The following is a 12,116-nucleotide window of genomic DNA, read 5'->3' as shown; positions in this document are numbered from 1 at the left end:
TTCTTCCACTTGCTCCTTCAAAAAGTCATGTAGCAGTTCGAACCCAAAGTAAACTTTTTGAGCTTGCCATCACTGCTCTTAAATTGCTGACTGGCACAATTGTAGCCATCAAGACATTTCTAGTTTTTTTGGCTTTAATTAGTTTTAAATATTTATTTCACTTAGTTTTTAAAGAATTGTCATTAAGTAAGAATGATGGAGCTGTAGTCATTTGTAGTTTGACTAGGGAACATTTGTGTCTTCATTATGGTGTGTTCACAAGTCAGTACCTCATTACTCTTTGTGTTAACAGAATTTAAAGTTAACCCTATATATATATGAACACATACACACACAGAGAGACAGACACACACACACACACACACACACACACACACACACACACATATATATATATATATATATATATATATATATATATATATGGACTGAAGTTGCTTCCCGGGAAATTTGAGTCATTTCCTTGAGTGGATACTAACTCAAGTGCACATGTCTGCGACTGTGTTGAACCTTGCGTGCTCCTATCAGCACACAGTTCTTTGGTAGTTTGTCTTCTGAGAATGTCAACATCTCCTAACAACAGTTATGTTCTCAAAAGGCTGGAGAGAGAGGAATTGAAAAGAAAGGCAGAGGAAGAAAGACTTCGCCTAGAAGAGGAAGCCCGTAAGCAAGAAGAGGAAAAGAAGCGGCAGGAAGAGGAAGAAAAAAGAAAGGCAGAAGAGGAGGCTAAGAGAAAGGCCAAGGAGGAGCTGTTATTAAAAGAAGAGCAAGAAAAAGAAAAACAAGAAAAAGAAAAGCAAGAAAAAGTCATGATTGAAAAGCAGGTACTGTGTGAGTCTTCATATGGACTCTCCTTAAGGACTTTATATTAGGTAAAATGAGTTAAGTTTGAATAACTTATAATACTTACTTGAAGTTTTTCCTTAGACTAACTGGGCTGGTTATTAAGCGTGAGTTACTTTGGACAATAAAAGTGAAGTTTGTAATGTTTGTTGTATGTCAGTTCACATCCCCCAAAAGGTAGATGCTAGCATGAGAATTTGGGTACCAGTAGTTTATTTGGGATAAGATCCCAGGAAGCTGGTAGGGAAGTGAGAGGAAAGCCCATGTAAGTGAACTAAGGAGTAGCTTACGGTGGACCAGTGGGAGTTAGTCCCTTTGGCATTCTCTAAGAGACCATGCCATACGCCTTAGAATTGTCCCTCTGAGGGGTGAGGAAACTGGATTATTTATCTTTCAGCTCCTGCCTCTCATGGCTGTAGATCATTCCTTGTGGGAATTAAGTTTCTGAGACTCCTGGGGTGCCTGGGTGGCTCATTTCATTGGGCACCCACCTCTTAGTTTTGGCTCCAGTTGTGGTCTTGGGATCATGAGATCGAGCCCCACATCAGGCTGCATGTTCAGTGTGGAATTTGCTTGGGATTCTTTACCTTTTCCTCTCCCTTCTCCTTTGCCCCCTTCCACTTGGGTCTGTGTGTACATGTTCTCTCCTTCTAATAAATAAATAAATCTTGAAATGAAAAAAAATAAGTTTCTGAAGTTCCTGGCCACATGCACATGGCTAGAAACAGTCCTTCAGCACAGAAAGACCTTGTCAGGCAGTATGGAAACTGTCTGTAGGTAATTTGCATGGTGGACTGAGGGTGTGTGAGTGAGGCCCAGCCACGTCTGCTCTGTCATAGAACAGGCTGTGTAAATCCACACTGAATATTGAAACAACATTCCCTTTGAGGTAGATGATATGAGGTAGAAGGTTATGTGCATATCCCAAGGAATTCCACAACACTGTTTTCTCAGCTTAGTAAAGTCTGTGCCTTGGTTTTCCTGTTTCTGTCAGAATGAAGCAGTAGAAGCAAAGGCCCAGGAGACAGCTAAACAGATGCGTCTAGAAAGAGAACAAATCATGCTGCAGATTGAGCAGGAGCGACTGGAGAGGAAGAAGGTAAGAGCTAAGGATCAGGAGGAGTTAGGGTGAGGCAAGAACAGGAAGTGAATCCAGTTCTGTTCTACAGTTGTCGGGTAGAATGATCAGAAAATTACCTAATTAGGTCAAGTTTGTTGGTAGTGCTGTTCAAATCTTCTTTATCTCCATTGGTTTTCTTTCCTCTTGTTCTATTAGTAACTAAGAGAAGAGTGTTAAAGGCTCTATCGGTGATTATGGATTTAGTCATTTCTTCTTCTAGTTCTATCAACTTTTGTATGTTTTTGTAGCTTTGCTTTTAGGTGAATACATATTTCAGATTATTAAATTTTCCTATTGATTTGACCCCTTTATCACCAGTACATCTTTATCTCCAGTAATAATTGTCTGAAAGTCCACTTTGTCAGCCTTTTTGGTGCTTAGTGTCTACATGGTAAATATTTTTCCATCCTTACACTTTGAACCTATGTATGTCCATATGTCTCTTATAAACAGCATATAGTTAAGACTTGTTATTTTAATCCAGTTTCATAGTCTTTGTCTTTTCATTGGAGAGTTTCATCCATTTACATTTAAATAATTAGGGATAAAGTTGGATTTAAGGAGACTGATTATAAAGCTCTATTCCCAAGGTATCGTAGATCCAGCCTAGGCTTTGAACTACTTTAGGCCTAAGAGTTAGGAGACCAGTCTCTGGCCTCCCCTCCTGACCTGCACCTCAGCTTTACTTTCTCTAGGGTGGTCCTCTAGAATGGCAGGTGGTGATTTGTTGGTTTTTAGGTAACCTATGGAAAGGAAGGAAAAAAATGGAATCTAAATTGTTGATTTTAGGTACTAGTTCACTTCTCAAGTATTTGATCGTGTTTATAGGTCCGAGGTGTATATCTGCAAAACCAGTGGAAAACCAGTGGAAATTATTCTCTGTTGATGTTTCTCTTTTATAAGTTTTCTGACATATGAAATTGCATATAGACCCAACTGCTTTTACGTGTATTTGGTTTTATTGTCCTCTTACCTGGTTCTTTTTGGTTTCCAGAGAATTGATGAAATCATGAAGAGAACAAGAAAGAGTGATGTGTCTCCAGAAGTGAAGGTAGGTGTTCAGAGTGCCATTTTAATAATTTATTGGCTGAGGAGGAAAGAATGACATGGTATATTCAGTGGAATTGAAGGTCTTGGAGAGGAAAAGCCAGAAAAATTGAACTCTTCCTACTTTGTTCCTGGCTAGATTAAGGAGACTGTCAGTACCTGGAAGGAGAGAGAAGTCTAAGGAGTTTCAGACAGGGTGGTAATGAAAAATTTCCTCCAAGAAGTGGGGGTAGGAATGCAGTGAGAGGCATAGTAGTTCCTGAATAAATCAGGAAATGGTGACAGATTAATAAGGGAAACACAGCTGATTTGTAATAAGCTCAAAAGATTCCAGGAATTACCATGGAACAGGCAGATGGCTCAGTACAGTTCCAAATATCTTCTGATGCATTTCAGAAGCACTTGTCTTTCTGTGTAAAGTCATCCTTCCCTGTATCTGCTTTCAGAAAGAAGACCCAAAGGTGGAGCTTCAGTCTGCTGTGTGTGTGGAAAAAAAGACAAAACCAGTTGTCCCGAACAAAATAGGTGAGTGTGAGAACTGGTTCTTGAGTTCCTTTCAGCAGGTACGGGCTCATAGCACTTCTTGCTGGGGACAAGCACCTGTGGATCTTAAGAGCATTACTGCTGGAAGGGGACTGTGTAGTTTCCCTTCTGGTGGAGTCCCCATCTCCACCAGAGGTCTGTCAGGTCCATTCAGAAAGTGGAACTCTACTAGTGCTACCACAGAAAGCTGGCCACCTGCTGGCCCATGCTACCTTCCAGGGAGCTCAGCAGCTGGTCAGGTTCTGTTCAGAATGGACTCTGCTATTCTATGGTGGTTTCTACTGTCTTCCACACTTCGGGCAGTCCAGCTCGTCTCTCTCGGGTATACTTAAAACTCTTTGGATGTGAATATTTCATGGCAACCAAAATCAGAAGGGTGTGTCCATCTCAGAAGCATTCTACATTTTTCCTTTGCCTTGGGGCTCAAGTAAGCGCTCTACAGAGCCTGGGGACCTGCACAGTATGAGACAGCAAGCCTCCTGGGCGGGTCAGGAGCCCTGCACAGACACTGGTGATGTCATTAGTCCTTTCTTTTCCCTGTGTGAAGCTGATGACCCAGGGGTTTTTTTTGTTTGTTCGTTTGTTGTTGTGGGTTTTTTTTGGCAAAAGATGTTGCACTGCTGGTAAAGTAGAGGATTAAATTAATTGCTTCAATGTATATTTCCTCTGTTAGCTCCTTGTTCTGGATATTTTATGGTTAACGAATGACTTTGTGTTCTCAATCAGAAATAAATGGATTAAACAACTGCCAGGAAGTTAATGGTGTGGGGCGCAGTGGCCCAGAAACTTTTCCCCGAGACATTTTCTCTAATGGGCTTAAACCAGTTGGGGGACTTGTTCATCTGGACACCCTTGATGGGAAATCAAACAGTCTGGATGATTCAACTGAAGAGGTTCAGTCTATGGATGTGAGGTAAGTTGATTTATTTTGCATGTGAGCTTCACCTCTTCTCCAAACACCTCCACTGCCTCTTCATTGACTTTTTTTTCTTTTAAACACCTGAATCAACTAAAGTAGGTTCCATTGACATTTAGGAAAGCTGTCAGTGGTTTATCAGTGTCTTAGGTCAGGTTCCCTAGGAGTAGAGCCTGGGAGGGGTTCCTGGGTAGCTCAATGGATTGAGCATCCAGCTCTTGGTTTTGGCTCAGGTCATGATCTCATGGGTCGTGGGATTGAGCCCCACGTCTGGCTCTGCGGTCAGTGGGGAGTCTGCTTGAATACTCTTGCCCCTCACCCCACTTGTGTGCGTGCTTTCGCTCTCTCTTTCTCGCCTAAAATAAATATTAAAAAAAGAAGTAGAGCGTGGGACAGGTATTCAAAGGCATGGGATTTACAGGGAAAGAGTTCTCTGGAGCAAGAGTTGGGTGGGAAGCAGGATGGGGCATGGGAAATCACTAAGCAAGACTTCTGTCAGCTGGTCATAGGGGAGATCTGGAGGATAAATTTCTACCAGAGAGTGGTCTGATTAAGGGAAGCAGCTTCTGTGCCACCGTATCCATCAGTCATTGAGCGTGGTCACCCAAGGTAGGGGATGCAGTTATAACTTCAGTGGACATAGGGCTCCTTCAGCCCAAGGCGTGTGTTCAGAGAAGAGGTGGCAGCTCTGAGCTATTAGCAGCCTGCTCTCTCTGCAGCTGGGAGCCGGATGTACCTACAGCTAAAGGGGATCTGAGCGCAACACCAACAGGACTCACTGTGTCCACTGTCTTATGTTACATAGACTTGTCAGCGGGGACTTGATAAGGAATCTCATTTGCTTTCAGATGCTACAATCTTAAGGAATTCTTTAACCAGTGTGTTTGTAGATGATATCACCTGGCAAATTAATCCCAATCAAAAGGAGAATTCAGTTAGCCTGTGGCTGGGGCAGAGACCCTGCAGGAGAGAGCCTTGGGCAGGGCAGTCGGGTGGAGGCAGCTGTCTGAGTCAGGAGGCAGTGACAGTGTTTTGCAAAAGTTCTGTCAGAGCTCTAGCCCCCCAGAGCTTACCGTTCTCTCCTTGGCTGTGAATTCTCAGCTTTGTCTGGGAAAGATGGTCTTTCCTAGGGCACAGTGATTGTAAATACCCCAGCTTGTGCATCCTGGCTTTGAGCCAGATATGTAAAAACCCAGGGTCCAGCACCCCGTCGCCAGTAGAGCAGATTCTACAGAGACAGCCCTTGCCTCCTTCGGTTCCACTCCTCAGCCACCAGGGCAGAACAGCTGAGTCATCTTAAAAGTTAACACCACATCTCTGCCCCCGCCCCATGTTGAGCCTATCTCTGCTTACTCTTGATATCTCTGGGAGTGGGATATGGGATAAGACACAGCACCCGCCAGGGTTCAAGAAGTGAAGGGGCTTTGTGTGTGCTCCGAGTTCTCCTGCGGCCGTCTCTGCATTTAAAGAGAGATGACTCCTGGAAGTTGCACCCAAACTTGTGGCCTTTTCTCCTCCTCATGCTCTGACCAGCTCTGTAAACCCAGGGAGAGGAAGTAAAGTGAGGTGGAGATGGGGTGGGTTTTTCTGCTGATCGAGCAGTTTGCCCAGGTTCCGCCACCAGAGGTGCTGGTAGGTCTTCTACTACCGCTTAACTAGGCTGAGTATGAGGGAGATGGATTTTCTGAGTTTTTCAGTTCAACTGGTTTTTATAGATTCTTCTCTCAGATCTTATCAAGGAAGAAAAGAACAGTCGAACCTGGCAGCAGCCTTACTCTGGCTGTTAAGAAAGACTCTGAGTGACGGGACCTCACACGCCAGCCCACCACTCATCTGAGCTAGGCCTGTGGTTGACACAGCTGTGAAACTCCTTCTTCCATCTCTAGGAGGTGGAGAGCCAGGCCTGGTGGGCAGGAGCTGGATAAGTCAGGGTGGAGTGGGGCCTTACTTGAGAGAGGGAACTTGGGAAAGATCTGCTCTGCCGGTGGTGGGTGGATGGTGGGGTCCTTGCTAATAACGGCTCCCACCTAAACTGAACACTTACTTCAGGTGGCTCCACACAGACTTCCTCAGTATGATCACATCACGCTCACAGGAGCCGTGGTATGAAGAAATGATTGTTCACCCCCATTGTACAGCAGAGAAACTGAGGCCAGGGGAGAAAAAGCAGCTCGTCAAAAGTAGCACCGCTTGAGAAAAGCGGCACCAGAAGCTCCAATGCTGAGTAGAGCCCTTCCTCAGCTCAGTTTTAACTTCTAGCACTGGCTTGCTTTCTTTCTTTCTTTTCTTTTCTTTTTTTTTTTTTTTTTAGCATTGGCTTTCTATTTGGTTTTTCCATTTTGAAGATTTTGGAAGTGCTTGGCTTCTCCACAGTGCTGGTGCCTTTAGTTTTTATTTTCTTTCTTCTTGTGGAAGTGTGAGCTTGGCCTTCACAACTCTGCTCAGCAAACTTCCCTTGTTCTCCATGGGGGCCTTTTCTATCAGAGTCTCAGAGTTGAACTAACTTGTATTTTATTTAGTACATTTTACACCAACTCCAATTCTAAGTCCATCTTCTCTAGAAAAGTAATATAACCAAATATTGCAAATACAATTAATTTTTGCCTTTCTCTCTCTTCTTCTGTCCTTCTCTTTCCCCTCCCCACATTCCAGTCCTGTTTCAAAGGAAGAGCTTATTTCTATCCCAGAATTTTCACCAGTAAGTGAAATGATTCCTGGGGTGTCTCTGGACCAAAATGGAACTGGTAATGCCCGAGCTCTTCAAGATCTCTTAGATTTCACTGGCCCCCCCATATACCCCAAGCGATCCAGTGAAAATCTCAGCCTGGATGACTGTAACAAAAATCTGATTGAAGGATTTAACAGTCCTGGCCAAGAAAATACTCTGAACACCTTCTGTTGACAAATACCTCTCTTTAATGAAAGGTACAGTACAGTCTTTTGCTTAGAGTCTAAATTTATACCTCTCCACCTGGGGTTTGTGAAGGTGGGGTTAACATCATTCCATCTCTTCGATGGTCAGTTTTATTTGAAAAATACAAACGTGAATATGAATACAGATATCACCTGTTTTTCCAAAAGTTCCACACTATGCGAAATGTAGTTTATGGAAGACCTACGTTAGTTACCTGTTTATAGTAACTGAAAGTAATCCAAAGAGGGTTCTCGCTTTTACCAAAAAAAAAAAAAAAAAAAAAAAAAAAAAAAAAAAAAAAAAAGGCAAAATGTGCAAATAGTATTCAGCGTTCACCTTGGAGCCAGCTGTTAGAGAGGCAGTGAGAGTGGCTCTGCCAGGCTCCTTCCTGACAGCCGCACTCAGCATTCAGCTGCCATAGCTTTGCACTGTCAGTAAGCATCTGTGCTTTATCTCCGTTTATTTTGCACATCCATTGGCAAGAGGTGTCCTAAAGTATCAGAAAAGCCTAAGAGGTTATTTTCAGAGTCTGGAAGTGCTCAAAAATTTTTTTTCATGTAAGTTAGTGGTAATTGCTTCTTCACCATATTCCATTACAAAAGGTTTCGTAGGAATGTTCTTTCAGATGGGGGGGAAACCTGTATATAGTATATACTGCAACACATACACAATAATTGAGATGGATTTTGAGATCCTTCATTGCTATTCGCCACCATGCCTGCCCCTGCTCTTCGGGGTTTGTGGATGGGTGTGTGTGTGTTGAGAAGCACTGCTAAAAGTTTGAGCAGCCATCTGTCTGGAGTAGCACCATTTTTAGAGGCAAAGAGAGAATGCTGTAATAGTGGTGCAAGGTGGTATTAATAAAATGAATGTCTCCCCTAGTTTCTCTCAGTGCCATCCCACATTCTAGCTACAATAATTTATATGCGGTGATGAGCTTTTGGCCAAATGATTTGCTGTTCTGTTGACCCATTCTGCAGTCTTTTAAAGTGAATATTTATTCTTGGATCACACCTGAGGGAGTGGGGGAATGGAGAACTGATGTTTGTGTCCTAAAGCTTTTGTTCACCACCTTTGGCCTTCTTTCTTGCCAAAATGAGTTCTAAACACTCTGCATTTGGGTGACTTAGTTATACATACCTCACATTGGATTTACTTCAGTTGGGGGCTTATTTGTTTTGATGATGAAAACATACTTAGAATCTGTCATCAGTTCCTTTCATAACTTGATTCCAACTGTCCTCCCACTTCAGACTCTTCAAAACATTTCTATATTTTCATCACACTCTCCCTTTCTTTTTTTAAAATTTCATTTTAATTCAATTAACATATAGTGTATCATTAGTTTCAGAGGTAGAGTTCAGTAATTCATCATTTGTATATAACACCCAGTGCTCATTGCATCATGTGCCCTACTTGATGCCCACCCCCTAGTCACTCCATCCCCCCACCCATTTCCCCTCCAGCGATCGTCAGTTTGTTTCCTAGAGTTAAACGTCCCTTATGCTCCACTCCTATAACAGAACTTTAATGCCTGATATGATACAGTCCAACCTTTCTGTTTCTCAAATGAGGAAACATGGGGTGCCTGGCTGGCTGTCAGTAGAGCATTCTCAGATCAGTAGAGCTCTTGATCATAGGGTTAGGAGCTCAAGCCCCATGTTCGGCGTAGAGCCTACTAAAAAGAATATTAAAGTCTATTTGGGGGCTCCTGGCTGGGTCAGTCAGAGCAGCATGAGATTCTTGATCTCAGGGTTTTTGACCCCATGTTGAGTGCAGAGATTACTTAAGTAAAATCAAATGAGGAAACAGGTTGGGGAAGCCACATAATCAAGGTCATTGTATTTTGTATACATCTGCCTGTGCTCAACTTTTGGGTGTACACGGTGCATCTCTTCTCTTGAGTTTTGGGAAAGAAGGTGTGGCCCTTTCACACATGAAAGGGAATGCATGACAGGTAATTTTTAGAATAAACCATGTCCCTAGAGAGTATTATGCTAAGTGAAATCAATCAGCAAGAGAAAGAAAAATGCCATGTGATTTCATTCATACATGGAATTTAAGAAACAAAACAAACAAGCAAAGGGGAGGGGGAAGAGGCAAAGAAGAAACAAACTCTTAACTGCAAGGAACAAACAGTTACCAGAGGGGAGGTAGGGGAGTGCAGGGTGAGACAGGTGATGGGAATGAAGGAGGGCACTCGTCCTGATGAGCACCGGGTGACGTACAGAAGTGCTGACTCACTCTACTGTATCCTGGAAATGAACAGTATACTGTTAATAGGATTAAAATAAAAACTTTAAGAAATACAAAGAATGGGATAGAGATAAACATAAATGAGCATGTATTTTGTTTGTTTTCACTGCATTTGGCTTCTTAAAATAAGTTCTATTCTGAAATCTTAAAATATGTTGGGGGGGGGTCATTGTCACAGTAGCTGGGGGTAGCACTGCCATTTGGAAAGCAGGACATTAGGCATCCTGCAGGTTTTAGGACAGTCCCAACCGAAGAGAATTTGGCCACCTAATAGAATAGTTCTACCCAAAATGCTGTAGCACCTCAGTTGAAAGATACTTTGTGAACCAAGGAAAATATAATCAAGAAGGTAGAAAGTCCCAGACAATGTGATCATTTTAGTGAGAGAGAATAGGTACAACGTGGTCTCTTCATTCATCTCACCTGGTTTTGTTTTTGAATTGACACAGGTGGTGTTTGGAGAACCCATGAAGCTGCTGGTAGTCCAATCCGAGCTGCCGGTCCTCTGAAGAAGCTTCTGTTGTCCTAAATCCCTGGATTCCAAATTATTAGATCCAAATGTAACTGTATATTCCTAGTTAGTATGTCAAACTCAAACCCTGGCCACTCTTGGTAGAAACCTTGAAACACTGGCCTTGTTGGGCTTTAGCAAAATTTCATGTTACAGATCTATTTATGGGCTTCAGCGGCTGATAAAGCGCTTCCTGTGCTACTTTATTATCGTAGTGCTCCTCCGAATAACCCAGGTGGTTCTGTGTTGGAAATTCACCTTATAACTGTTCTTATTCCCAAAGCTGGAGTACCTAAACATGTAGATGTCTTTTCCTGTAAATATTCTAGACGTTAACCCAGACTCTGCTTAAGCATATATACTGAACTTGGGCTGCTTATCTCCTTGTCTCTGTTTAGAAGAAGAAATTCCAGAGGGTTTTCTCCCTTCTCTGAGGTTTCTTTGTTGGAAGTTACTATCAAGAAGCTTTTTTTATTATTAAGCTTAGCCATCTGTAAAATGTGTTGCCCCACATTACTCCTTGGGGACCTAATAGAGTAAGGCTGGTTGATTATGGAAACAAGCAGTGTGGGATGCTTTCTGTTCACTTACGCATTTTCTTATAGATATGGGCACCTCAGTCTGGCAAGGATCTTGTCATTGTTGAACCTTAAAAAAATCTCCCAAGCCATCAAGTGGCTTTTGGACCGAAGGAAGTTTGAATGAATTTTGTGTCTCATGCACAGGTGGTTGGTTTCCATGTTGTTGCTATTGCTTTTCTCTTGGATCTTCAGGTCCTTGTTTGTTTGCTCCTGTGTTTGCTCAACTCTGATGAAGCCACACACAAATGAAAAGGATAGTGCTCTGGAATAAGGAGGCCCTGAACTGGACCCAGTATATCACTTTAATAGATTTCAGTATAAAAATATCCGAACGGGCGACAAATGACACTAGAATGTATACTCCATGTGTTTCATGCACATTTTCAGAACACATATAATAATGTGTTTTCTTAATTTTATTTCTTGTGGTGAAATGTGACTTTCAGATTAAAATGACCTTCTCTGAAACTTTTTTTGACTTGTACAATAAAGCGTTTGGAAAAGATCCATAATTTTGACTGAGGTTTGCAACAAGGAGATAAAAAGAAGTCTCAATAGTAATCTTGTTCATGTGCTTTTAAAACCCGCTACAGTTTAAGATTTTATTAGTTATGGAAACTGTGTATGTTTGTGTATGTGTATATATTAAATAAAATACATGCCTCCAGTAATGCAGTGCCATTGATCTTGATGCATATCGGGGGAAAATCCCTTTTATGACAAGCACACAGAAAGTGATAGCATGGTCTGACTTTCAAAAAATGCCTCACCATCTTTCCTATAGCTTTATTTTGCTAAATGTTTGTTTTGTTGTGATCTGTTATACCTCACAGCACCATTGTGACCATGGTGATGCCTCATTTGCATGATGTGTACGTTGTGTTTAACGTGAAATACATTTTCATTGAGGAGTCTGATGGCTTGCTAGTGTTTTGTTTGTTTCTGTAGGCTCAGTGAAGAAATGCTCTGAAACCAAATTACATTTTTTAAAAGCTATGTAGAGAAAAACCGAAAATCCTGTGTTGGTGTCCTTTCCCTGTCAAACTCATTACAATTTCTCTGTTGTCAGTTCCAAGTGCAGCCAACTATGGAAATAAGTGATGAGCTGTCCCCAGGACACAATGGACTTCTAGGTATATACAGTAGAGTTGCTGTACTTTTATACCACTGATGTGAAGCAATTCTAGCTAGTTAAGATGCGGTTAACCTTGGTGTGATCCAGGAAAACATTCCACATACCGATCTGGCATTTAAACAAAATTATAATGGGTATGGTGACCCTTATTTTCCAGTAAGTGAAAACCCAGTCCAGCTTTTTTTTTTTGGTATCTGATTCATGGCTTGTCTACAGCCTGGGAGACAGTCCCAGCAAAGACCAAGAGCCA

The 12,116-nt window shown here is 42.1% G+C and overlaps 1 protein-coding gene across 1 annotated transcript in view; it reads left to right on the top strand.

Annotated features, from left to right (window-relative positions):
* LOC111150433 (MAP7 domain containing 2) overlaps window positions 1-11,639 on the top strand; it is a 96,728-nt gene extending 85,089 nt beyond the window's left edge. Inside the window, exons 12-18 of the mRNA XM_022507892.1 lie at window positions 599-824; window positions 1,838-1,942; window positions 2,958-3,014; window positions 3,457-3,535; window positions 4,280-4,466; window positions 7,122-7,394; window positions 10,089-11,639. Coding sequence (XP_022363600.1) covers window positions 599-824; window positions 1,838-1,942; window positions 2,958-3,014; window positions 3,457-3,535; window positions 4,280-4,466; window positions 7,122-7,371 — 904 coding nt within the window. The 3' untranslated portion in view covers window positions 7,372-7,394; window positions 10,089-11,639. The remainder of the gene's footprint in view (window positions 1-598; window positions 825-1,837; window positions 1,943-2,957; window positions 3,015-3,456; window positions 3,536-4,279; window positions 4,467-7,121; window positions 7,395-10,088) is intronic.
* The last annotated feature ends 477 nt before the right edge of the window (window positions 11,640-12,116 follow it).

This window comes from Enhydra lutris, unplaced genomic scaffold (assembly GCF_002288905.1).
Source record: "Enhydra lutris kenyoni isolate GAN:26980312 unplaced genomic scaffold, ASM228890v2 scaffoldscaffold23, whole genome shotgun sequence".
NCBI classification, from domain to species: Eukaryota; Metazoa; Chordata; class Mammalia; order Carnivora; family Mustelidae; genus Enhydra; species Enhydra lutris.
Note: the sequence above shows the minus strand (reverse complement) of the source record. Positions and strands in the feature narration are given on the sequence as shown.